At 42.9% G+C, this 27,564-nt stretch overlaps 2 protein-coding genes across 3 annotated transcripts; one reads left to right on the top strand and one right to left on the bottom strand.

The window, feature by feature from the left end:
• Positions 1-197: 197 nt before the first annotated feature.
• On the top strand, positions 198-16,246 carry spata6 (spermatogenesis associated 6). Of its 2 annotated transcripts, XM_082525173.1 has the most exons (11): positions 198-384; positions 3,416-3,553; positions 4,565-4,613; positions 4,746-4,787; positions 4,945-5,063; positions 7,456-7,536; positions 10,076-10,498; positions 11,662-11,764; positions 12,806-12,846; positions 13,561-13,724; positions 15,799-16,246. In XM_082525173.1, exons 1-11 carry the CDS (start codon positions 301-303, stop codon positions 15,911-15,913), a joined length of 1,359 nt encoding a protein of 452 aa, XP_082381299.1. In that variant the 5' UTR covers positions 198-300; the 3' UTR covers positions 15,914-16,246. The 2 variants fall into 2 exon arrangements, with proteins under 2 accessions (XP_082381299.1, XP_082381300.1); XM_082525174.1 differs by lacking the exon at positions 10,076-10,498 and having other exon boundaries at positions 201-384.
• Positions 16,247-16,989: 743 nt separating this feature from the next.
• On the bottom strand, positions 16,990-26,166 carry dnttip2 (deoxynucleotidyltransferase, terminal, interacting protein 2). Its single transcript, XM_082525171.1, has 7 exons — positions 26,043-26,166; positions 21,664-23,681; positions 19,396-19,534; positions 19,080-19,175; positions 18,766-18,930; positions 18,490-18,599; positions 16,990-17,468 (listed from the first exon to the last, which is right to left on the bottom strand). Exons 1-7 carry the CDS (start codon positions 26,115-26,117, stop codon positions 17,372-17,374), a joined length of 2,700 nt encoding a protein of 899 aa, XP_082381297.1. The 5' UTR covers positions 26,118-26,166; the 3' UTR covers positions 16,990-17,371.
• Between the last annotated feature and the right edge of the window lie 1,398 nt (positions 26,167-27,564).

The following is a 27,564-nucleotide window of genomic DNA, read 5'->3' as shown; positions in this document are numbered from 1 at the left end:
ATTATAACAATAATATTGAGGAGAGCTTTACAGTATATGAAGAATAACTTCAAAGCTTTTTAAAAATTTTTATCTGTGTTCATAGTGCTAAAAAAGAGCATTTTTACATGGTGACTTGAGGTTTTAGGAAACACGAACACAAATCCAGGCTAAAGTGCGGCGATGTGAGCACACGTGCTGTGATTGTGTGTGCGAGACAACACGCTTTTGATTCGCCACTTCTCTGTCACGTGACCCCACATCCGCTCCGTGACTGTTGCTGTTTGGCAGCTATGACAACGAACTTTGAAAGTTAGATGAATGGCCTCGGTGAAGAAGAAGTTTTCCTCCTCTATAGGGTATCAACATTGTCTGAAATGCACGGTGTACTTGGACATTCAAGCAGTAAGTGCGTCTTTATGCTGCTGCTTTGGTACGAAATTCAAAATGTGACCTGATGCCGTAGCTTATTAACGTTTGCTAGCTAGCGAGCTTACGTCCTCTTTCAGCAAACCTTCCGTTACGGTTCCGTAAATACACAGTTAGCTTACCAGCTAACCCTAACTGATACACCAGGGTTATCCTGACATGTCTCATTAACTTACTAATTCCTCCTTGTCGTTACCAGTAACGTTAATACTGATGCTGCCGTAATTATTCTAATTGAGTCACTGCAATTAGTGCAAACAGTTAGAGGTGATACGAAAGGCATGAACGTAGCATTGGTTCTTTTACGTATTAATATTTATGTCTGAGTCACTTCAGTATTAATCTGTTTATACATAAACCATTAATAGAAATATTGATGTCCACTAATGACCCCGAGGTTCTGCTGTAAAAGTTGATTGTAGTGGTTTGATGTCCATTAGGTGTTTTTAAGTAACTGAAAGTAATTCGTTTTTTCATAATTTATCTGTGTACGATAAGCGTCATTTCCTGTTTCAGTAAACTTTGGGTTGACCTTAAAGCCCACTTTATGCGTGAGGATGATTTCCGTCCCGTTTATTGCTTCAAGTTCATAAAAGTCAACACAACTGACTGTCACAAAAGTAGGTGTCAATATGAAATACTTACCATAGAATACGAAATTGGGAAAATGAAACGGAAGGTTTACAAGACAAGAGGCCGAGATGGAGGTTGCAGAGTTGAAGATGCTAAAAGATCTTCACGACGAGGGACAGCATTAGAAATGAGTACATCAGAGGGACAGCTAGTGTTGGACGATGTAGAGACAGAGTTAGAGAGTCAAGGCTGAGATGGTCTAGACATACAGTGGGGCAAAAAAGTATTTAGTCAGCCACCGATTGTGCAAGTTCCCCCACTTAAAATGATGACAGAGGTCAGTAATTTGCACCAGAGGTACACTTCAACTGTGAGAGACAGAATGTGAAAAAAAAATCCATGAATTCACATGGTAGGATTTGTAAAGAATTTATTCGTAAATTAGGGTGGAAAATAAGTATTTGGTCACCTCAAACAAGGAAAATCTCTGGCTCTCACAGACCTGTAACGTCTTCTGTAAGAAGCTTTTCTGTCCCCCACTCGTTACCTGTATGAATGGCACCTGTTTGAACTCATCATCTGTATAAAAGACACCTGTCCACAGCCTCAAACAGTCAGACTCCAAACTCCGCCATGGCCAAGACCAAAGAGCTTTCGAAGGACACCAGGAAAAGTATTGTAGACCTGCACCAGACTGGGAAGAGTGAATCTACAATAGGCAAGCAGCTTGGTGTGAAAAAATCAACTGTGGGAGCAATCATCAGAAAATGGAAGACATACAAGACCACTGATAATCTCCCTCGATCTGGGGCTCCACGCAAGATCTCATCCTGTGGGGTCAAAATGATCATGAGAACGGTGAGCAAAGATCCCAGAACCACACGGGGGGACCTGGTGAATGACCTGCAGAGAGCTGGGACCAAAGTAACAAAGGTCACCATCAGTAACACACTACAACGGCAGGGAATCAAATCCCGCAGTGCCAGACGTGTTCCGCTGCTGAAGCCAGTGCATGTCCAGGCCCGTCTGAAGTTTGCCAGAGAGCACATGGATGATACAGCAGAGGATTGGGAGAATGTCATGTGGTCAGATGAAACCAAAGTAGAACTTTTTGGTATAAACTCAACTCGTCGTGTTTGGAGGAAGAAGAATACTGAGTTGCATCCCAAGAACACCATACCTACTGTGAAGCATGGGGGTGGAAACATCATGCTATGGGGCTGTTTTTCTGCCAAGGGGACAGGACGACTGATCCGTGTTAAGGACAGAATGAATGGGGCCATGTATCGTGAGATTTTGAGCCAAAACCTCCTTCCATCAGTGAGAACTTTGAAGATGAAACGAGGCTGGGTCTTCCAACATGACAATGATCCAAAACACACCGCCCGGGCAACAAAGGAGTGGCTCCGTAAGAAGCATTTGAAAGTCCTGGAGTGGCCTAGCCAGTCTCCAGACCTCAACCCCATAGAAAATCTGTGGCGGGAGTTGAAAGTCCGTGTTGCTCGGCGACAGCCCCAAAACATCACTGCTCTCGAGAAGATCTGCATGGAGGAATGGGCCAAAATACCAGCTACTGTGTGCAAACCTGGTAAAGACCTATAGTAAACGTTTGACCTCTGTTATTGCCAACAAAGGTTATGTTACAAAGTATTGAGTTGTATTTTTGTTATTGACCAAATACTTATTTTCCACCCTGATTTACGAATAAATTCTTTACAAATCCTACCATTTGTAAAGAATTTACAAATGGTAGGAATTTTTCACATTCTGTCTCTCACAGTTGAAGTGTACCTCTGGTGCAAATTACTGACCTCTGTCATCATTTTAGGTGGGGGAACTTGCACAATCGGTGGCTGACTAAATACTTTTTTGCCCCACTGTATGGAGTGGAGCAATAGTGGCTATAATGGACAAAGTATGTTGAATATGAAGCTGCCAGCCAGCAGGAAAAGGGGGGAAAGACCACAAAGAGGAGGAGAATTAAAGGAGGACATGCAGAGGGTTGGTGTGACAGAGAAGGATGCTGCAGATAGGGTGAGATGGAGGCAGATGATCTGTTGTGGCGACCCCGAAACGAAATAAGCTGTAGAAGAAGATAGGATAGGATATAGGCCGAACCTTGAACCTGCATAGTTTCTGTGTATCTATTAAGTTAGATATAGCAAAATTTGACACTAATGTTTTCCACATTGTTCCACAAAAACATTTTCTTTGACCTTAAATTACCAAGATTGTGTTACCCTAACAGCAGTAACAGTAGGAAGTCTTGATTGCACATGGATTGCGTATTTTAGTAATTGTTTATTAACTGCTGTTGTCTTTGGGATATTTGCAAGTGTGCTTCTCTTGATGAATGCACTCTTCCAAACACGTTTGAAAACCATAATAAACGAACACAGTAGAATTTGTGCCCTGTTATACTGTTCATAACCAGGTCACATGCCCGGGAGTGCTACTGTCTAAGAAGTATGATATCTACCTCCGTGTCTGCATCATGGGCCAGTACAGGAAGACTGCCTGTGTGCCTCCGGACTTCCCTTTGCTTTTCCAGCACAAAATGGTTTTTGTCAAGGTGAGAATAAAGCAATTTATTATAGAAATAAAGGACGGCTCCTTGATTTGGGCACAAGATTTCCATCTGCCTGTGGGAGTTTTAGACTTGGCAATAAAAGTGTACATATGATCATTAAAGTAAAAGGAAATTCAGACAGACATAGATTTACCCTACATTAGTTATAGTGTACATTAACAAAAATATGAAAACATACAGTATTAAAGCCTTATCATACAGTTTTTGCTCTTAAGACTGTCAGAATCATCTTATCATTATAACTTTGCATTAAATCTTAATAAAGTTTGTGCTGAGCTAAATTTGCGTTTTTAATGCACAGCTTAACCTGTGATAATTAACACATGCGGGTGACATGGGCGGAGTACATAAGTTCTTATTGCTAAGTGGTTTTCACACATTAACTCCAAGGATGGAAGGCAGGACGGCATACAAAATTTGTCCTTGCTCACATGTAGCATACACCTGTTTACCTGCTCTTATCTTTGCTCTGCCACCACACAATGTGTTTTATTTTTTATTTTTTTTGTCAAGGTCAGGGTAAAGCTATTTGCTACAGAAATAAAGGATGCCTCCCTGTGTGAGACACAGGATTTCCATCTGTCTGTGGCTGTTTTGTTTAGACAGGATGCAGGAATTCTAGTGGCTTTATGTCTATATAAGCTTTACTTTTATCTACATTTGATTCATCTTAAGAGGTGTCCATAAGTGTTTTAGGTGCTTTTTAAAAAAAAAACTTTTTTCTTAATAAAAGTGTTACCTATATGTTTAAGCCTTTTGTTCTTTCTTATGTGGGCCAGCATTCATCCATAGTTAGTATTCAGGTGGTGAAGGATTATGAGCCCACTGTGCCTAATAACCAGCAACCCTCCAGTATGAACATTAGTGTCCTAACTCTTAGTGAGAGGGACCTTGTTTTCCCTGGGGAGACTGGTACGCTTAGATACTGGCCTGTCCGCCAGATCTTGTTATAAGTATTGATTTGCTTTGTCTGTACTCTTTGTGTTTTCCCAGATATTCCCCGGCGTTGTTGACCCTGCTGATGTAGCTGACCTCCTCGAAGGTAAACGGCCTACTGGGATTTGCTTCCTCATCTCTTAGTCCCGAATCCTATCCTATGAAAGCTTATTGGCTATTAGCTGAGATACCGATCATTAGCTCACAGTCTGTTTATACTTTCCTTCCTTCCTCTTAGCTGACACAACATCTTTTGAGCTGATTCAGTTGGTGCCTCCAGGTATGCTTTCTGATGATACCAAATGGGCCTCTTAAGTCCCCACTGTATCCAGTCATTACACTGCAAAACAGGATATTTAACTTGGACTGTGTGTGTGCATGATCCTGGGTTTTTTTTTGTGTGTGTGTGTGTGTGTGTGTGTGTATATGGGTTATAGAAGGTGAGGTACTTGCCACAATGGAGGAAAGCAGCAGAGATTTCCTGTATCCAGGTCCCAGGTGGAGCTCAAGAGTCGCAGAGCGAGAAATACTGATGAAAAGATCATCCTCATTTCCTGTAAGCGTTTTCTGTTTATGCCAACATCCTAACATTTATCACAATTATGTGTTAGAAAGCTCTAAAGAGGCCATATAGGTGGTTTTTTGTTTTTTAAAGTTATACGTTGAGTGTGAGCATTAAGGCCCGTTTATAAGTGACTTACTGCTACTTATGCAAAAATCAAAACATAACTTTAAAAGTGTCTTTACAGCAATTTTATGATCGATCTCATATATAGTCAGTGAAAGAAAATAGTCAAAGGTTTTTTCTGTGTTGTACACTAACAAAAAAGATGTTTGAATTCTTTACATGCATGCATATTTTAATCCCTTATCATACACTTTGCCCTTTTTTGTTTTCTGTTTAATGATTAAAATCATCTTAACTTTTCATTAAGTCTTCAGGACATTGAATTAGCGCTAATATGAAGCCATTTTCGCACACGCTAGCACACAACAGGATGCATTCCACAGCAAACACAGTTAGGAATACTGTGCCTGCTGTAGGGGAAGGTGCAGGAAATGATGCCCTCCCGCTCACTGTAAATTTAACGGACAGTTATATGCCAGCAAATCAGAGATTCCTCAGAGTTTGGACCTGGAAACTGGCAGGTTCAGTGTCCGGTCTGACTACATCAGTCATTTGCATTCTGACATGCACCTTTGTCAGGTAATGTTTAGAAAAGTTCAGGGCTGCAGTATATTTGTGAAAACTGCTTAATAAAAGTCAACAGCACGCCAAGTATGGACAATAAAGGTGCAAGGAAAGTAAATGCAAACACAAGAGAATCCAATTGGAGGCATCCCAAATAAATCAAAGATAAGAAATAAAGGTTGTTTAATATCCTGTCAGTGCATAAATGTACATGTCAGATAAACATAAGCCACGGACACTGGTAAGTTTCAAGTTATTTTACAGCAGGCTGGTAGTGAGCCTTTACTATTAAATACTCAAATGCCAATAAACGGGATAAATGTTTTCTTTAGGCATACAGCTTTATCTAACCTTGTTTTTCATCTTTGGTGAAGAAGCAGGAAGCAGAGTTTTTCTTCAAACAGAGTTTCACAACCCAAAAGTCTCCAAAAGAGCTTGTATGCTGTGCAAAATGTAAATAAAAACCAGGCTGCAATATTTTGGACGTGATTTAGACACAATTCTGTGGTGGAAATCGCTGTGTGGGCCTGAGAAAACTTTAAAAGAGCACAGTTTGTCACCATATCAACAAATGCAAATGCAAAAAATCCACCATGCAAAGAAAAAAACAGATGCAAACGAGATCCAGGAACGCTGCTGCTGCATCTGGGTTCGAGCTCGTTTAAGATGGACTGAGGTTAAATTTAAAAAGCATCTCACGGTCTGATGAATAAAAATGTAAAATTCCTTTTGCAAACGTGGACGCTGTGACCTCTGAGCTTGAAAAGAGAGGACGTCTTTTTTTTTTTTTGTGGACATGTGTGAAGTTTGTTACATAACATCCATTCTTAAATTTTCAAGTAGTAGTCAAAGTCAAGGATTTAAACTTTAGTCTCTCACTGAAGTTCGAAATGTTCCATTTGGCAGTTAAATGCACGAGTGTATATTTCATGCCTGTGAAGGGTCCTGATAGTAATTTCAAATAGCACAATACTGAATTAGTTAAAGGAAGGAGGATATTCCTGTCAACATAATCCACGTGTCACAAAGACCGCACGCCGCGTTCACCACGGGATCCAGTTTGAGTGGCACCAATATTGCTCGTGTCATTCATTGTTGCTCACTCTAAGTGAGTCTCCTCCTAATCTCAGTGGCTCTCGCGTGCACTTGACAGGCAGCTACACCACCAAGATAACCAGTTCAAAAGAACTGTCTTGTCTTAAACTGAAGTATTGTCTTCAGAAAATATGGCATTTTCCTCGTGCAGCTGTTGACTGTCTTTGCTATACAGACATGAAAAAGGAGCTGAGAACTTCCTGTCTTTTCAGTCATTTTTCATCTTTTTTCTTCTTTTTTTTTTTTTTTTTTTTGCTCCCCCCTCTTTCCTTTTTATATCATCCAAGTCTTCTCTATACCTCTTTCCTGCCATACTTCATCTCTCCATGTCTGCGGGTTGCTTTTCTATCCTCCCCTTGTCCTCCAAGGCACTAACTGGCAATATTTAAATGTCTTTAAACACCTCCCCCCCCTCACCATTGCTTTTATGTGTTTGTGTTTGAGGTCCTACATAGCAATTTAGATGTCTTTCTCCAAATGCCGTATTATTTAAACATCACTGGAGCCTTTCTCTTCTGTGAGATTTGTTTTTCTCAACCCAGGCGCAGATTGAAGATTTGCAGTTGTAAATTGGTGTTCCAGGCAGCTCTGTTATTTGTCTTTTTGTCTTCATCTCCCTGTAAAAACCCCTGTGTTTCGTCTATTGTCCCTCTCCCTCTAGGGAATCTCCCCTAAAGTAGTGTTTTCCACGACATCAGTCATAGAAGACAGTGATGGGAGAGACAACCGGACAGCCTCACCTGTAAGCGTCTTTTTATTTATTACATCTTTGAGGTGTTTGCAAACCCGCAGTCGCACACTGTGTGTCCAGTTTTAAATTAATTGTACTTTTGCTGCGTGCTCGGCATCGCCGTGCCAGCGTTGACCACAACTCGAACAGCGAACATTGATCTGTGGAGGGCTCTAATAGGAGGTATCGCTTGCCGCCACATACGACCGTTTCCACTATACATATCCAACTTCTATTGTTGCCATGGCTACTGCATTTATCCATCCATACTGGCAGTGTTTCAAGGGTATCTGTTCTCTGAATGTAATTACAGGGAGGCAGATTGGTGATGCTGATAATGAGGCTTGTCTCACATGTCCGAGTGCAGGGAGTTAGAACAGAATCAGCCGGTTAGGTTTGTTTTTGGTTTTTTTTTTTACTGTAATCATGCAGATGATGGGTCACCTATAAATCTTCTTTGTGGATTTTTAAGGTTTACTGTGCTTAGGTCGGTGCAATGACATTTTAAAATCTTTTTTCCCCTGTTAATCATCAAAAAAGGAAACTAGGAATGAAGTTTGCCACGGTTTTCTCATCTTAACTTTACAGCGGTTTGATTTCTTTGCATGTGGGGATTCGATGGGTTGTTACTGACATCTGAAGAGAATTTAATATCACTAGGACCTGGCGTCGTTGTTGATGTGTTCAGTTCTTATTTTGTTATGTAGGACAATAAGTTATATATCGAATCATTCTAAAAACTAGTACTAGCCTTAAGCTGCAGCCACAGGTATAACAGCTGATTCGTGGTCCTGTTTGATTCTGCGTACATGTGCAGAGTGTTTGCGCAGGTTATTTCAGGAGATGAACGCCGAGAGGGTGGAATAATGATGAAAAAGGTATTAGCAAAATATTTCACCAGCTTTCTAGTTACGAACATGTTATCCATCACACAGAGGCTCACATTCCTCCTCTTCCCCCCTTCCCCCCAAAAAAGAAGAAAGAAATGCTACGGTGAATTTCCCCGGTGCGGTAACCTAACCTATTTGTTTAAATGGGATGTCGGTGACAGTGAAGCAGATTGTCAGCGTGTTCCTCCTGGCCCCTCGGGGTGGATGTCTGGATCAGAGCACCACTGTGGCTGTCAGACAGTAGAATTTCTCCATTTTCTCTCTCCTAATGACTCTTCAGCATCTAGGCAGCTCCCTGACTACCTGCCCACCCAGCTGACAAATCATGTCTTGTTCTAACAGAGATCTGGAAAAATTGTGACTTTCAAAAAAATCTCTAAAAGTGTTCTGATGAATACGCTTTTTGTGTGTTTTCTCATGCTGTGTCCTGAATCCTCTTTAAACCCTTTTATCTGACTTACAGATGTTATGCTAATGTCAGTTTGTGACTTTGGGTCACACCAGAAAATAATTTAGCCACTTCTGCAGTTTGTGTGAGTGAAATGTTGTTAAATTTGGTACACACATGAAAGTGAGGATGAATAGCTTTTGCAGATATGTCCTATAACGTTCCAACTAGCACCATCACACCGTCACACTATAGTTGGTGAAACTCCCCCAAAAACCCAACTTTTTGTTTAGTTCACTTAATGTTGACATGAATTGTGCTTTTATTTAGCGCAGCATGCTGAAATGACGATTGTCAGTATTAAATCTTGCTTATTGCCATTGTTGGATTTGCAGTATGTAGTCATCTCAGCTTGATGAGTGCATTGATAATTAGCTCGATGTGCCACTGTGCAGCTTTACAAAGCCTCTTGCATGTTTTCTGTGGACTGTATCCCGAGCTTTGTTGAACTGTGTCTTTATCACACAAACCCAGATAAGACTTCTCCACTCAGCCGGCCACAGGAAAAAAAATGATTCGCTCTCGGTGACCATCCACCAGTGAAGACGAAGAAGAAAAGAGGAGCCAAAGGAAGTCAGAGATGGTGGGGGATTAGAGGACGAGGGCATACTTGTCTTAATTCTGTTAAATCCGATCATTCTCAAATGGCACCAGCCACAATGAGAATTTATTCATCATTCGGTTTCTCTTAAAAATAGTTTTAATGTTGTGTGATTTCCCTAATTAGCATTTAGATTATCTTTGTTTTACAGCCAGGTAGTGCCTCTTTATCATATTAGACTGGAGATGGCCATCAAATGCAATTAACATTTTATCTTAACTTATTTATCCCCGGCTGGCATTACCTGCAGGAAGTGGGATATTGCATGGGAGAATGATGTTAGTGGCCATTAGAGTTATTGAAGTAATTCTGCAGAGGTTGTCTCCATGGCAGTGCTGACTGCGAGAGCTGTTGTTGTAACACTTAAGCTGAATGATTTAGCTAATGGTTTAATGGCTTTGTCCAGGGAGAGCAAGTCTGTGTCAAGAGTGAGAGCAGCTGCCTTAATGGCTAAAATGGCCGATGCGTCTGCGAAGGAACAAACTGTGCGGTTTGCAGAGAAACCGCTCAAATCCTGTGTGTCTCCTTAAAATTCAAATGTGAAGCTAGTTCAAAATGTTACAACAGCATAACATTTTTTTTCCTCTCTCATGTTCTGTCACTTCACCCCAGTTTGGCTGTGTTTCTCCAGCGAGGCCATCCTTAACCCTTTCCAGACGGAGTTCAGCAAAAAAGCCTACCAGCGGGCATTTTTCCAAAGCAGATGGTGGGAAGTGTGTCTCTTTGAAAAGTGGGAAGGACAAGCTGAGTGTTGATGCAAAAATTACAAACTCTGCACCGTCATCAACATCCAGGCAATCCCCGCCAGGCCGCAATCCTCCAAAAAACAAGAAGGGAAAAAAATGCGCCCTATCCGGAGTTTCTGCCGAGCGCGGCTACCAGCAGCCCACCGTTTCCTCAAGGACGCGAGCCCTGTCTCCTTACACCCACCGAAGGATGTGCCAGCTGTCCGAGGATGCCAGGCAGAGGCTCAGCCACCTCCAGCTGGGGCCTCACTACTTTAGGAAAGAAACCGAGAGCCCGACGCCCTTCTTGGTTTGTAGCATTAAGGGAAGAATAAAAAACAACAACTTAGCATAATGGTTCATTTAATGCCAAAAATACACGTTCAGTGCAGAGGGGTTATAAGATTAATGGATTCCTCTGCTGATGTAGTTCAAACCTCAGTGGGAGCGCCCCAAAATTTTGCTTAATCTAGTGAGCGGATTAAGTGGAGGGCATATTAAGAGAGCATCTTAATCTTTTTACCTGAGCCGTTAATGGATTTTGACGTCACGTACATGTTTCACTGTGTATGCGTGTAATATGGCCTATTATCCTCACCGAGGGGCTCGAGCACACTTTTAATAGCGCGCGTCCTGCATTTAGGTCGGGACGCTTTTATTTGTTAACACTTTAATTATTGCCGTATCGCTGCCGTTGGAGGTTTTCGCATGAAAGGGAGTGATTTTTGTGATCGCGCAGCCTTAGGGGAGTGCGTGCGATCGATGGACAAGAACAACACAGCCTTTAGTCCTCCGCCCCTCCCCTCTGTTATTTCTGCTTCTTCATTTACATCAAATCTAATCCCGAGATATGAATATCAGACTCCACTCGCACGCTGTCATTAAAGAAATTATTAGGTGCTGCGTTTGTTTTTGTCACACACATGAATGGAATTAACTAGAATACAATGGGCGTTTTATTAAGGACAGGAGCGTGCTTTTGCGCCTCTGAATTTCCTGGGGGAATCTCCTTTCGACAATTAACTCTGGTAATTGAGAGTCAAGCTGCAATTAACAAATAGATACCTAATGAAGTAGCCCCATTAGCCCCATGGTGAATGCATTATCAGTGCACATTTCAGAGCCTCAGCTCCTGGGTTGTGTGCAAAGGGAAGCTCAGCCCTACAAAGAATCAGATGTGTTTTTCTGCGTAGGTTTTTCTTTTGGATTTTTAGTCGGAGAATGACTAGGAGATAACAGTGGGAAGAAACAAGTGATTGTGGTTAATGTACACTGATGTTTATTTCATTTATCCGCTGTGACAGGAGAGACGCGTCTGGATTTGTTGTGCAAAGTGTTGCGGTTAAGGTTTTAAAAAGGGGTAAAAACTCCCCAAAGTCCTCATTGTTCACTGGCGTTGTTTTACTGCACATGCAAAGTAAGTTAATTACGTTGTATAAAAGGAAATGAGCTTTTATTGTTGTTTGGTGCCAGGTTTCTCGCTGCAGCGACGTCTCTGAGATGGGAACGTTTTCCTCCTGTGCACTAAATGCTAGCGTTCATCGGCGCTCCGTGAGCTTCTCGGCTGACCCCACAGGTAAACCTTCTAAACACATAAACTCAGTCCATGTATTGTAACACATTCATAGCTATCACATAGTGTATTTGCTGCAGGGTTTGTTTGTTTTCAAGCGTTTTTGGACAAAGCCCTGAGTGTGCTGAGTGCTTTGTCCAAATGCAGCCATCTGGATTTGGTCTCATAAAAAAATGTGTTTACTTTCTTTTTTGGTCTGATGCCTTTAATAACATCCGAACGATAACATCGTGTAACAGTCTTGCAGATTGATTTCTGCTTTGGTTTGTTGAGCTCGTTAGGGGATATCAGTAAGTATGACGATCACTGATCAAATGCTCCCAGAATTCTTATTTCCTTCAGTCCTTTCAAATGAAAGCTACTACAAGTAGACACAGATGTAAATGCTCATCAGGCCCAACATTAAATCCTGCTGCCCAAACAGCTTTTACCTGTCGGGTTATGAACACAGCACCTCTTGAAGTGTCCCAGTGGGGTTAGGGTTGTTATTCAGGTCTGCATATTATGACTGGGCCTGTGCCACTGCATCCCGTGGGAGTGATTGGTATTTCTGGAGTTTCGATGCCATCACTCTGAGTCACATTCCTCTTGCTCTTCCTGGCCAGCTTTTGTGTAATGGTGGGGCCATAAACAGTGTAAGTAATGGATGTAGCTTCTGATCCTGAAAAATGAAGCCATCATCATGGTTCCACCCATCTTTTCCCATCTTTTTCATAAATAAGTGGGATCCAAAATCCTGCCGAGGATGGCCGTTGCCACCTGGACTCCAGTTATTTTGTCCGTGTTACAGTAGCACCCATATGAATGCTCGGACTCAACGTTTCCCAACATTGCGTATGAGCAAAGCTATTCTCTTCAGCTTCAGTGGTTTGATTTGATTGGCTCGTGTGTGCATATGCCTGTTTGTACAGCTGTTCTGTGCTGGAAAAGTTTCATTTATACTTGTTTGTGTTGAAGAAATAAGCAGTGCTTCTTATTTAAAGGAAATACTGTAGGCTTACTCCGAATTGTATATTTTCCTAAAAACTTGCCTTTTCCTTTCAGATTCTTCTCTGCTTGGGAGTTACAGGCCAAGAACAGCGAGAGTAAGTCCAATTATAATATCAGTAACTGTAAAATACAATGAGTCAGAAATACTTCTGGTGCTACAGGACATCAGCACAACACTGTTCTGTAGTCTTCTCATTCTGCAGGTTAGGTTTGGCGGTCCATGCAGCTCTGATTTTAGTCATTTTATGAGTATCAGCGACAGATAAACACATTTTATTTATATTTTATTTATATTTAATATTCATTGTTTATACATATAAATTAGCCCTGTTGTTCATACTTTTGACACTGTGGTCAATTTCAAATCTAAACAATCATCATAGAAATTATATCGATGAAGTTGTCAGCCTGTAAAGTGGTCTGATTTTTAGATTTGAATAAAAAATGATCAATAAATAATGTAGATTTAATTCCTGAGATGTGCGGTTTGAATTCCTTGGTTGGGAAATGTTTCAGAACACGCGATTAAGGTTTGGTCACCAATAGCTTCTAAAAATGGCCTGTATTTGTATAGCGCCTTACTAGTCCTTAAGGACTCCAAAGTGCTTTACACTACATTCAGTCATCCACACACATTGGTGATGGCAGCTACATTGTAGCCACAGCTGCCTGGGGCGCACTGACAGAGGCGAGGCTGCCGGACACTGGAGCCGGGGCTCGAACCGGGCAACCTTCCGATTACAAGACGAACTGCCAACTCTTGAGCCACGATCGCCCTCTAAACCCTTTTGCCCTCTGAAATCTTCTAGGTGGAATCGGGATTTGTGAGGGAGGACTCTCCTCCAAAGACTCCATCCCGACATGAACCCCAAATTAAAGGCCTGCTTAGAAGTTCTGCCTCAGCTCCCTCCAACCTGACTGTACAAAACTCCAGAAATCCTTTGAGTCGCAGCAGCCATTCCCTCAGAGAAAGGTAATCCTCTTTTCTTAAAAATATTTAAAATGATTGGATGTGTCAAAATTAAAACCATTTATTCCTCATTTTAAAAGAATCTAATGGCCAGAGAACAACAAAATCTGATTTAATTTCTCGTCATTATTCTCTGGACAAACTGAAGGCAGGTGTCATGTCTTCATTCATTACCAAAAAGTCAAATAAAAGCTGTCAGAAACTATTTGAATGGCATATCTGAGAAATGAGTAGGGGTTCATTCACGCTAAAGCTGACTGTATATAAGTGTAGTCTACTTTGAAGCACACAGACAGGTTAGAAAGCTTCCAGCATCACCAACCTCTGCAGTTTTTTGTTGATTCACATGCTGATGACAGAAAAAAGCAAATACGCAGTTAATGCGGTGCATGTTTGTAACCCGGCGAAGCATGAAATCTTAAGGTGTTTATCAGGAAAACACTGTGAGGATCACCTCTGAGCCCCAGAGTTAAGTTTTTCTGGCCACAAAAAACAAATCTGATTGTGTTCATACTCGAGGTACACACAGGAGTGAACATAATCCTCCTTTTTTTGTGATGTTTGCCATGAATTTATCCTGATCCATCTGTGTAAATCATTTGTTTGCTCAAAAGATCTTAAAAGCAAAACATGCACCTGTAGGAGTCTCATTACAGTGTACAGCAAATATATGGAAATCCCGTGAGATGTTAGTCATACGCTGCTGCTGCTGGTGCTGGTCTGTGAGGTGTGAGTGTCTGTGTGTTTGTACACGCACATCCAATCTTTAATTTTGATCACACTCGACAGGCAGGATGAATTCCCCTCCACCTTTTAAATTACAGAAGCTGATGTCTTGTCATGTTTGTTCATTACTGAGAGAGGAGGCAGAGAGAAGGGAAAACAAAGAGGAAAATGGTATTGATTTGTGTTTCAGCTCGAGACTGATGCATTTGACCCGATGCACACTTTAATACATTCAGAGAGACCTTGTCATCGATCACAGCAGCTGCGAGTTGACAACGCCGATGGGACCGATGCTCCGTTTTGTTTGTTTGTTTGTTTCTGCTTCCCTTTTCCGTCCGCTCAGTCCATAAGTAAACAGTGGAATCAATGGACAATCTTAAACTGCAAAGTAAATTGCAGGAAATGAATGATACTTTTCCCTCAATTGGAAACGCGACAGGATTTGCTGGGTGGGAGATTAGAGTGGGCCTTTGTAGATTCCCCGCGACAGGGAGAGGGGCACGTCTTACCACGAATCTTTGATCTATAAAGAAAATGACAGATGCCAGTGGCAGCGTTTGCCCCCTAAGCCCCGGAGTCTCAGTCTATTCATGTCTCTGGATGATTTGTCCTTGATGACTTTTTGAAGCAGGTAGTGTGTTTATCTGATTACAGATGAAAAGCTTCCTTTCCGACACGAGCCGGGCCGAGACACCAGTCAGTCTGTCAGTCATCACCCCTCCGCCACCGACAAATGAACGTGGATGAGAGGCGATGCCGGAATTTATTTTTGTTAGTGGGATCTCCAGTTTCGTAACTGTCCGCGGTCAACACGCAGACACATTTACACTGGGCTGATGGAGTCCGTTTATGCCGCCAGTTTAACGCGTAGCTGGTCGAGGCCCCACAAAAATGTAAATGCGGAGGAATGAAAGTCAAAATGAGGGTTTAGGTGGAGTTTTAAATGTTGTTTATGAAGGTTATGCACTACCAGGGTGTTGGCCCTGTCAGCCACTCGTCTTACCTTGGGTTACAGCACAGACTAGTGGACAAAAGAAGGTCTTGTAAGGAGAACAGTGTTTTTGTTAATGTATTTATTAATGAAGAGTCTGTGTTGATCACACACACACAATGTTAATTAAGGATTTATTAGAATAAAATTTTTATCTTGGGGACCCTTAAAACAAAGTCTATATCTATGCTTAGCTCTGAGGAATAAACTTTGAGGGTTGAAGACAAAGATCAAATTAAGACGAAGCTGTTGCAGCAATTTTTCTGTCTGTTTTTTGTTCAGTAAGGCCTGATGATAACCTGACACAACGACCAAGATACCTGTTAGTGAAAGTTTTCCATCTGCCTCTTTGTGTTCCAGACTCAGAGCCAGTCAGACCAGTCCTCCACACTGGGAGCAAATCCATAGCCGAGTCCAGAGGATTCTTCAGACTCACAAAACAAACCTGGACCAAAGAGCAAGCTTTGACCTTTAACCCTCTGATCTGACTTAGAAGAGACCAAATTATGGAAGTTGCCGTACTCAGAGTTTTAATTATTAGAGCAGTAACTGATAATGCACATATCACAGTCATATTTAAAAACAGAGGTTCTGCAGGCTACCAGTTTTGTACATACAGACACTAACACGTTAGCCTGTCACAGATATGCACATGTATCTTAATTAAGCTCTATTTCTTGTTCATTTAAATTGCAAACCTTCCCAGCACGTGCTGATTTGCTTTTGTTGGTGCAGAGGTTACGTTCAAAAGCATCGAGGCACCACTTCACTCCCACCTCTCAGCTGGGCTCTTTTTTTTTTCTTTTTTTTTTTTTTTAAAGAAAAAACCTGATGCTGTAACCAAAGTGAGACATCGCCTAATTTCGCTAAAGCTGTGTGTGAAATTGGCTCAGGTATAAAGAAGCTACAGTTTATGTGCGTGTGCGCGCGTAGGAAGTGACATAGTGGATGTAAGCTGCAGCTGTTAAGGGCTCATCTCTTGTAACACAAAGAAGAGACAAGACGGTAGCCAAGAGCCACTGTTGGGATCCAAGAGCTACAAGAGACTGCAGAGATTTGAGAGGGAGAGTGAGGAGGAACAAAGGTAATCCTGAATGAAAGCACAGCAGACATAGAGCTTTAGCTTTAATGAAAAAAATTAAGGCATTCGCTTTCACAGCCTTACACCGAAACATCTGAAGTGTGTGTAATGTTTCTGTGCTACTGACACACAGGTCGTGTGACACAGAGGTATTTTATTCTGCTGTCAGAGTGGAGGCTCGTTTCACCTTGAATTGGAACTACAGCAGATAACGACGCAGTTTTGGTTCTTCGGCAGCTGTTTTTGTGAGTGGTTGTTGTTAACATAATGCAACATACAGCTGCACGACTTTACAGAGACTTGTAAGTGGAGGGATTTAACCATGCTAAGGTAACTTCAGGGTTAACCCTGATTTTTCAGTATTACAGGAGCAATAAGTTTAACACCAAAATTTCAGCAAAGAACATTTTGACAACCCCAAAGTTTTTGTTTCAGATCACGAGCTCTTAGAAAATTAATGAATTGCACCATGATTTTTAAATTTTTTTTAATTGTTCATGCTGTGTATTTTAGTGGGACTGATTGCTGTGCAGCAAAGCATTTACACTTGAATTGATAAAACTAAAAGTTCAGATGTAAATATGAGCATGTACACCATATTTAATGAGGACTATACAAGGATGTTTTAAAATATTGTTCTTACTGAATCAACTTGTCTGGGACTGTGTGTTTTATACAGCCAGCCTCTTGATGTACACACATGTAAACAGTCTATCCGAAGTGTCATGAATGAGTGTTTAATTTCCAAAACATTAAAAATGCTTCAAAAAGCCATTTTGTATTGATGAGCTTCATTTCTAAATGAGAGAAACGCCCCTCAGAGTCACTGTTCATCACATCAAGTCTTCAGATTTACTTCTTATGGAATTTCTTCTTCTTCCTGTTCTTCTTGCCAGCTTCCTGTGCTGCTTTCTCTGCCATAACATGCTGGTACCTCTTTTTGTTTTTCCTGGGAAGAGAAGGAAAGTGTGTATTTAATGTTTGTCTTTTTGTATCCAGTAACTGTGGCTTGTAAATTAGTTTTATTTCTCTACCGTAGCAAAGGTAAAGATCACTAAATGTACGAGTCAGATAATTCTACGCCTCAGAAATGAAGAACTGGACCAGACACGTGTTGTAAATGTCTGTAATTATTTGTGACGGACAGAAATATTTAGTCCTGTGTTTCATGCTTATCTTGGTAAGCGTGAATAAGAAGTCACCTCGTTCAAAAAAAGCATTTCACCTGTGAGGTTCTAACAGCTAATGGAAGCGCTACGAATTTAACTGGTAGTGTGGTTCCCCTGAAGGTGGACACTGCCCCACCCTGACATCATGTGTCATTCAGGTAGGTCAAGGTGTGAGTGGGAGTTAAATTGCCTGGGAAGGGATCTCAATACTGCGTTACACGTAGCTTAGGCCTCCACATTAGTTCAGCGATGGCTGTTCCAGGCGGATGTAAATGACCTTTGCTCCTCAACAATTCACATGCAAAAATTCACATGCTGTCTCATCATGTGACTAACGACTCCGATGACGACGGGGTGGGTTAACGACTCAGGACTATCTGGAACATGACAACCTCACTAAAAGTGAAATATTTCATCACCTGTCAGAAGCGAAGAGCCTTTTGGATGACGTGAAACATCTAGAAACTTAAAAAGAAGTCTAGTTGCCGTTAAGCTCAAGTGGTTAAAACTACCGTGATGTGAATGCAGACCCACACGGACAAACCCATTTAAATTTTACTTTTCCAACTACACCTGAGGATGCACAAACTAAATGTCTACAATAATTTGTCGGCTGACATAGTGGTGGCATTGTGGTTCCTTTTATGCTCTTAACCATATATAATTTAAAGTGACTGAAAAATATATAATTTCTGTTAATTTTTGAGTGAGTATTTCCAAGTCTACATGCCCAGTGGAGGTAGAGGGTGGAAGGGGAGATGTCTCATAATAAAACCACACCCACTGCAGGTGCCCACTTACTGTCTGAACTCTGCGTCAGCGAGCAGCTCCTCCACAATGGTTCTCTTCCTCTCCTTCTTAGGGATACGGGAATGATAGAAGTCAGCAGCGTTGTCCACCACTGTACCAACCTGCAACACACACAGGAAAACATCACACTCAGCACACGCACTGATATTGATAGTGTAGTCCCTGAGTGCTCTGGACTATAAAAACAAAGTTAACCAACTTTTACAAAATCAATATTGATAACCACGAGTGTAAAGAACTAAGAAGCAGGAGGACAGTTCCACCGACCTGAAAGTATTTGGGAAAGCCATCTCTGTCGTTCTTCTTGTAGAACCTCTTAGGATCCAAGGATGCTCTCATCTTCAGCACTTGGAGGTCTCCTTTCAGCTCCTGAGTGATCTCCGGGGCCTTCATGTTAAACCAACCATCCCCTGTTGACTTCTCCCTCTCTGCCTGGGGAAAGAAAAGTGATGCAGACTGCTAAGAAACAACGTTTGTGATGACTACCGTTTACTCTTTTAGGTATGTGTCACAGGTGACTGCACAAATGCAGAGAATAAAACTAGAATCGACCAATCAAAGCAATTTTTTTTCAAACTTACTCTGCGTTTCAGCTTTAGGGCATGTTTGGATTCACTGTATGGCGGCACAGCATCCTTCTTTTCAAAGTCTGGTCCAATCACACTCTTCTTCATCACCTGTGGACATCAACACAAACCACAACTCTCAAAAACAACTGAACTGTCAGAACACTCCACTGCTCCAAGATAAAAAGGTCAAAGTCAGTGAGAACTGTAGAGAAACCTTTAATAGCGCCACCTCATCGCCCTTGCATAGCTTTGGAGTTCATTATTCATTCTACACCACAGATCACCTTCAAGAAGAGGGGGGAAAGAAAGAAATCAATCGCTTATTTACCTCATCTTGGATCTTCTTTTCCTTTAGTTTTTGCAGTGAACTGGAGACAGGCTTTGATTTGCTGCCATCAAAACTGATGTATAAACCCCCGAGCTCCTTCACTTTGAGGCCGGGGTCAATACGGCTGGACAACTCTTTCCTGAAATTAATAGGCACAGGAAAAAAAATTCCTCAGGAGGAGCAGTCGTGTCTCATTTCTCACCTCTGCACAGGTATAATAAAATCTAACGATGTGTCTGAACACCTGGCTCCACCGTCTGCATGCTAACCTCACAAAAAGATTAAACCCAAAATGAGCTGATGCAAACATATTCAGCTGTGCTGCAGATACACTGCTGTCCTCAAATAATAAAACACCTAAAAGTGCCGCCCCGTCGTACAATACATGATTGTTTATAATAAATGTTATATATTTACAGTCCCACATACACAGTGCATGCTGCCAGATAGCATATAACACCAAATGTGTCTCAATGCACAGCTGCAAATAGTCCCTAACATTATTGTACCTAAAAGTTTTTAAACACCACAGAGCTCTGAGCTCTGGCTCCTTTCGATGTGGAGCAGCAGCTGCTCTACTCTGAGCCCCTCCCGGATGGCCGAACTTCTCACCCTATCTCTAAGGGAGAGGCCAGCCACCCTTCGGAGGAAGCTCATTTCTGCCGCTTGTATCCGCGATCTCGTTCTTTCGGTCACTACCCACAGCTCGTGGCCATAGGTGAGGGTAGGGACGTAGATCGACCGGTAAATTGAGAGCTTCGCTTTTACACTCAGCTCCCTCTTCACCACGACGGACCGGTGCAGCGTCCGCATTACTGCAGCTGCAGCCCCAATCCGTCTGTCGATCTCCGGCTCCCTTCTCCCATCACTCGCGAACAAGACCCCGAGATACTTGAACTCCTCCACTTGTGGCAGGAACTCATCCCCGACCCGGAGTGGGCACTCCACCCTTTTCCGGCTGAGAACCATGGCCTCAGATTTGGAGGTGCTGATCCTCATTCCCGCTGCTTCACACTCGGCTGCGAACCGTTCCAGTGCGAGCTGGAGGCCTTCACCCGATGAAGCCAACAGAACCACATCATCTGCAAAAATCAGAGATGAGATTCTGAGGCCACCAAAGCGAAAGCCCTCCGCCACTTGGCTGCGCCTAGAAATCCTGTCCATAAAAATTATGAACAGAACCGGAGACAAAGGGCAGCCCTGGCGAAGCCCATCACCCACCGGGAACGAGTCCGACTTATTGCCGGCAATGCGAACCAAGCTCTTGCAACGGTTGTATAGGGATCGAATGGCCCGTAGCAATGGGCCAGACACCCCATATTCCCGCAACACCTCCCACAGGACACCCCGAGGGACACGGTCGAATGCCTTCTCCAAGTCCACAAAACACATGTAGACTGGTTGGGCAAACTCCCATGCACCCTCAAGTATCCTGGAGAGGATAAAGAGCTGGTCCAGTGTTCCGCGACCAGGACGAAAACCGCATTGTTCCTCCTGTATCCGAGGTTCGACTAACGGACGAACTCTCCTTTCCAGCACCCTGGCATAGACTTTCCCAGGGAGACTGAGGAGTGTGATCCCCCTGTAGTTGGAACACACCCTCCGGTCCCCTTTCTTAAAGATGGGGACCACCACCCCGGTCTGCCAGTCCACAGGTACTGCCCCTGATCTCCACGCAACATTGCAGAGGCGTGTCAACCAGGACAGCCCTACAACTTTCAAACCATTTAATGAAATAAAGTGTACCTACACATCTAAATTTTTTTAATCTGATAATCATCTACATCGGGGTGTCCAACTCCAGGCCTTAGGGCTGGTATCCTGCAGGCATTAGATGCGTCCTTAATCCAACACAGCTGATTTAAATGGCTAAATGACCTCCTCAACATGTCTTGAAGTTCTCGAGAGGCCTGGTAATGAACTAATCATTTGATTCAGGTGTGTTGACCCAGGGTGAGATCTAAAACCTGCAGGACACCGGCCCTGAGGCCTGGAGTTGGAAACCCCTGAGCTAAATGGTTACCAAAATATTCTAATGTATTTGGTATTTTGATTATTATCAAACTATGAAATGACCCCTCTTGCTCTGTAGATGGAGGTATTGCTTTCCTTGAATAGACCACTCCCATCTGGATAAAAATGTTTCATTACAGGATAAAGATGAGCACTACAAAACCATTTGCCTTGATTCAAGTGACCATTGCGCCCAAACCACAGATTCCAAAGGTTCAGGTTTTTCCTTTAATCTAATTCCTCTAATGTACTTACACATGAGAGTTTCTGCTCGAGAACAGGACTTTAGCATCGTTGTCATCATCCTCGTCCTCGTCGCCAGCCTCATCCACAAACTCCTCGTCTTGCTCCTCCTCCTCAGTTCCTTTCTGCGTGCTTGCCTCTTCATCCCATCGCTCCTCTTTGTAGTACAGCTCATCTGCGTCTTCTCCCGGCCGCTTGTCAATCATAAACAGTCCCTCAATTGATGCAGCTCCAGCTTCTGACTTTCTGCAAATTCCCCCTCTCCTCTCCTTCCCCATGTATCCCGAATCCTCCTCTTCAGAAACTTCCCTCTCCTCCTCATCCTCCTCCTCCTCATCACTGCTGTCCAGCAGACTGACTGCTGTCCTCTTCTCCACGATGACGTCTTTGGGTTCAGAGTCAGAACCTGCTGTAACCTTGTGCTGCTGATATGATGTTACCTGAATGGACTCAACCACCTGCTGAGATGTGCTGACTTCCATTTCCTCCCCCACACTAGGCCGGTTTTCTACGATGACATCATCATCCACAGACTCATCTGGCAGAGGTGGGAGGAGGTCCACAGCTTTCTGCGTCTCCTTGGCCTCCTCTGTGGTTTCCAAGGCCCTCTCACATGTTGTTTCTGTAACTGATTGGCAAGGCTCTAACCGCTCTGGTGATGGGACTGTTTCCTGCATCACTTCCATCTCTAAAGTGTCCTCGTCTTTATTTCCAGCAGACGGCTCCTCCTGCTGGTTTTTGCTGACCACTGCAGGCTCGCTCACAGGTTCTGAGGGAGATGCATGGGAATCTTCTTTAGAGGCGAAATCCGTTTCCTTTTTTCTACCCGCTTTCGTGGACGACAGTTCGGTACTATTCACACCCTCGTGATCTTCTACCGTTTGGCTCTCATCTTCCTCCACCACCGTTTCATCTGCATCCTCAGCAATCAGTGTGCTTTCTAATTTAGAATCGTTTAATGTGCTGCCCTCCTCGGCAGATTCTGATACATTTTCTACAACGATGCTGCAGTCCTTGGCTGAGCGCCTGGAGGCCGGAGCACCCCGGCTGCTGTTCCCCGAGCCTGTGCGGCTGCTGCAGGGGGTCCCTCTGGCTCGCGTGGAGCTGGGGGTCCCCACTTGGGAATGCACATCCATAGCGTCTGAGTCTGAATCCATGGCTCTGAGAGTTGTCGACCTGGTCCTCCCACTTCTGCGACTGGTCAAACTGTAAGTAGGCCCGGACTCAAATCCTTCAGAGTCACAAGACGGAGGTTCACTAAGCTCTGCAGGGGCTGCAGCCTTTCCTCTCACTGCCCTGGTCTGTCGACGTGTTGGAGCCGGAGACTGAGAGCTTCCTGACGGCTCGTCTAGATGCATAGGAATGGGACTAGTTTTTCTTCTGGATCTCGTAGCTCTGCGAGTAGTGGACTTGGACACATCAGCTCCTGACACACTGGAAATGCAGCTGTCAGCGTCGGAGAGCTCAGACTCCCCAGTTTGGGGTTTGGCAGACGATCTGGTACGAGCTTTTCTCTGACTTCTGGTGGCTCTCTGGGAATCGGACACCACGGAGCTGCAGGACCCGGTGTCCAGCTCCAGGACAGCTTTTACATCTTCCACCTTGACACAAGCAGCGTCTGAGCTTTCAGCCTTCTTTCTCGCACTCCTTAGACCACGTTTTGATGCAGACACTGCAGATGAGCACGACTCCACCTCAGATATCTCCTCCTCTTCCTTGTTAACTTTGCGGGTCTGTCTCCTCCCCCTGGTACGCGTCACTGGCAATTCAATGTCGGACACCACTGAGCAGCAGGACTCCGCCTCTGACACATCCGCCTCATGGATGGAGCCCACCGGGGTGGAGGGCTGCTCTGGACTGTGAAGCCTTGAAGCTCTGCTGCATCTCTTTTTTGTGGTGGTCGAGGGAGAATCTGAATTTTGTGCAGCACTTTGCTCAAGCTGACTGCAGGACTCCAGAACGCCATCGTGGGTAGGACTTTCTGCTTGCTTAGTAGTCCTCCTGGTTCTCCGAGCAGTGGAAGGAGTGGCCTGTGTGAAAGAAGCAAGGCACAGTTAGTGGTAAGGCTAGTTTACAGCAACATGGCTGAGACGATAAGCAGAAGATAAGTCTGGTGACATTTTACTGTCAAGAACTCAGACAGAGAGCTTGATATCCTGCAACAAATGCACTAGTTTCCAATACTAATGTGTCACAAAAAATCCTGTCTAATGAACGGCATGTACAATTTACACCTGGAGAGGCTTTTAATGGCTTCCCTCTACATCTGATCGCTTGGTCTGTAACAGGCCAGTACGTAGCCTGAGATCCTCAGACAGAAACCTTTCATCTGTTTCCGAGGCATGGCTGAAAATGCCTCACAGTCAAAGCCCTGAAGCTTTGGAACGAGCTGCCCAAAAAAATCCAAGTATGCAGAGTCCATAACCTTCTTTAAATCCACTCCAAACACTTTATGCTAGATTAAAATCGTAGCTTTGGTACTTCTTGTTCAGGTGTTTCATGCATTTCCTTTTTCCAAACATAACGCTTCTCTTTTCACCCAGAAAGTCCTGGTCAGCAGGGAGCACTTCAACAGGAAATCGAACCTCATTCAGGCTTCTAGCTTGTTCATCTGATCTTTAGCGGACTGCAGGTGGGGGAAGAGCTGTCCTTTTTACAGAGCCGTGGTTTTCACCTTGCAGCCTTGCCCCCCCCCCACACAGAGGCTTTTAATTGCTCAGTTGCCAATACAAGTTCCTTTCTGCCCTCACGGACTGCAAGCCCTGCTCTTACAGCAATCTCTGTTGATCAATCACTCCCGAGCAGCGCAGCAGTGAATCGTCTCCTTATGCTTGCCTTCCTGATCAGAATTATCATCCTTTAACTTTTATTTTTAGTCTGACATTTTTGTTTTCAATTTGAGTTTCAGTTTCCAGACTAATTTTATGAATGATATTTTCAGATTGTCATCCTCCTCCTTTTGTCTGCTTCCTTCAACACATGTGTCACTAGGTCTATAACACTACACTATTGGGCCAAATATGTGTTTTAGGTTATTTAATAATAAAGGATGCTTTACTCATAAATATACACTGATTAGTGAGTTATTAATTTTTTTAAAGAAATTGATGAGTTTCCATAAACTTAGAATTAATCAATCAAAAATATGCATAACGAGGTGCTGGTTAGTGAAAGCCGCCATGTTTGACTGAGCTGTACAGTGACATCACCCTTCAGGCGTCTAACACACGAAAACATGTATAAAAATGTTGCGTTACTCCTAATGTTGTTACAATTACTTATTGTCAGTAGATTAGACACGTGACCCTGGTGTTTTAAGACAATAACAGCTAAATTATGCAAGTTAATGTTGGGCTCCAGTGTCACGTTTCCCTCTGACAAACAGTTTGTTACAGTCTCACACTGTGTGACAGTTTATTCGCTAAGTGTCCAAGTCCAACGGAGTTAGGTCCACTCTAACGAAAGTTTCATAGTCCTACAGCCTCCTCTACATAAAACAGACACGGACACCAGCCGAGGTAAACAGCAGACTGACAGCCTACACGCCAGAGCTGTTTGTCCTACAGCGGCCACCGTAGACGGGATTATTGCACACTTAAACTGGGAGGGATACATAAAAACGTAATTCGGCTGATCGAACGCCTCGGTCTACTGACATCTAGTGGTGAAACCGTGCACACTAAACCTTTAAAAATTTCACAGCAAAATAGTAAAAACAATACAAACACACTTGCAATAAACATATACAACCATGGCTAAAACTGAATTTTTAAAATTCGTTTTAGTTTTTAGCCTAACAGTTAACTAAAAAGGTTTTTACACCTACTTTTTAAATTCTCTACAATAAACTTGGCCCAATGTATTTGTGCATTAACTCATCTCCACCATTATGTGGCGTTAGAAATCCTAATAGCTATATTAAGCTAACAGCTAATAAATAAACAGTTAATAGCTTCTCATTACCACCTTTTTCTTGAGGTTCGCGTAGTTTTGTTATACAGAAATATAACTGGAGTCGAATATATTAATGTGGGCCTTCTCGTGATCTACTTTTAGCACTTTATGTGGAAATCTGTTGATTTTTAGGTCATATTTACACAATAACATGAGATGTTTACTCAAGCAGCACTTTATGTGAGTTAGACAGAAAACACGAGTAGGAGAAGAAACTAAAACTAAGAGATGCTGTTACTTAGTCCGCATGTTTCTGTTTTCTGCGCGGATCCCTCACAACATGAACACAAGCTGGTACAGGGTGAAGTCCACGTGAAGCTGGGGCAGATCCACACATCAGCTCTCACACACGTGCCAGGCGTATAACTCACTACCTGGACCTCCAGGTGACACCTGAACATCTGCAGCTTCCAATAATCTCCCTCTGTGACACGTACCTGGACCTCAGAGCGCTGCTCCGGGTCTGTTTTAGCTGGGGAGCTCACACGCACTCCTCTCCTGGTGGCCACCATCTTGCTCTCTCACAACTCTACTCACTTCCGGCATGAAGGCTAGACCCGACTAGTCAAATGAACGGAAATGAGACACAGGCCTAACAGCAGATCACAGAGCAGCCGACTAACTCTCGAGTTGTAGTTTATTTATTATAATTATTATAACTATTGTAATTGTTGTATTGGAAGAATTACTCAGTGAGAGTTAACTAGGGTGACCAAGAGGACACTTGGCCCAGTCATGAAGAACTTTAATAATACAGTTTGCTTAAAGAAAACTTCAACATATTTAAACGATGCCTTCTCTGTGAGGTTAATGAATGGTGGAATAAAAAATGTCATGTAGGCTTTTACAAATCAACAAATGCAAAAATAGAGGACGGTTGGTCACACTAAGTTAACATACAATCCCTAATTTTAATATATCCTTTGATAAACTGCTAAGAATCACTAATTGGGCCCATCTGTGTCAGTTTTAAGCAACTATTAACGTTTCCAGTTGGGTTTAGACCGCAAAGAGACGGTTAATTATTAGATATAAAAGCCTAATGCTCAAAATCAGGAGCAAAACAACCTAAATTGCATGCTCTGTTTTGATAAAGGAGCACAAAATGACAAAATAACCAAAATTGTGTCATAAAGCATAAAAAAATTGGGGTGGGGGATACTATCTACTACTATGTTCTTTATTAAAACAACACAAGCTTGCATATTAAGCCAGGGGTGTCAAAAATAAAGCCCGGAGGTCAAAATCGGCCCGACAAAGACTCAAATCCAGCCAGCTGGACAAATTCTTAATAATTCTTATAAATAAATAACATATTGCTTCATATTTTCTGTGAATTAGTGAAACTTTGTTTTATACTTACAGCAGTCAGGCAAATAAGCTGCCAAAGTTTTTCTGCAATTTTACACCGATATTTCTTGCTTGTTTCTTTCTTTACTACAGCAGCTGAAATTCTTATGTTTAGACATTTCAGCTAAATGTTTAGCTAAACTTCTCACTGACGCAAAGGCTAATTTAACCACTTTAGATCCCTCTATTAAGTCTTGTATCAGCAAAGGAGGTCTAGCTGCATAGGACTTAGGAAAGTATACACTTGGTACACCTTGCTAGTGGCTTAGACCCCATTTAGCCTTCAGAGATGCCTTAATTCCTCAGGGTCTAGTCGGCAGATTTGCTGGCTGCACATCCATGATGCTGATCTCCTGTTCCCACAAAGGGGCTCTGTTGTATTGGACCATGGAGATCATTTCAGTTCACTGATTATCACATAGAAGAAAGCAGCTTGAAGTTGAGTTTTGTGACATCAGAGGGTGGGTGGACCGAGGCCATAAAGGGATGTACGCGGTCAGCAACAACGCAGGCAGGCTGTGGTGTTTAAACCATGCTAACTGAATCATAAACTTGCTGGCGTAACATTACAAAAAGCCTGTTTTTTAATCGAATCAATTCAAATGAAGA

Source organism: Aulonocara stuartgranti (assembly GCF_965226115.1).
Source record: "Aulonocara stuartgranti genome assembly, chromosome: 23".
NCBI lineage: Eukaryota > Metazoa > Chordata > Actinopteri > Cichliformes > Cichlidae > Aulonocara > Aulonocara stuartgranti.
Note: the sequence above shows the minus strand (reverse complement) of the source record. Positions and strands in the feature narration are given on the sequence as shown.

Excerpts from the sequence above, each read along its gene's own strand:
- spata6 (XM_082525173.1), top strand. The coding sequence starts at position 301 with ATGGCCTCGGTGAAGAAGAAGTTTTCCTCCTCTATAGGGTATCAACAT. Across the intron at positions 4,614-4,745 it reads TGTAGCTGACCTCCTCGAAG|CTGACACAACATCTTTTGAG; the intron begins GTAAACGGCCTA and ends CCTTCCTCTTAG. Across the intron at positions 13,725-15,798 it reads AGCCATTCCCTCAGAGAAAG|ACTCAGAGCCAGTCAGACCA; the intron begins GTAATCCTCTTT and ends TTTGTGTTCCAG.
- dnttip2 (XM_082525171.1), bottom strand. The coding sequence starts at position 26,117 with ATGGTGGCCACCAGGAGAGGAGTGCGTGTGAGCTCCCCAGCTAAAACA. Across the intron at positions 23,682-26,042 it reads AGCAGCGCTCTGAGGTCCAG|GCCACTCCTTCCACTGCTCG; the intron begins GTACGTGTCACA and ends TCTTTCACACAG. Across the intron at positions 18,600-18,765 it reads GCTTTCCCAAATACTTTCAG|GTTGGTACAGTGGTGGACAA; the intron begins GTCGGTGGAACT and ends TGTGTGTTGCAG.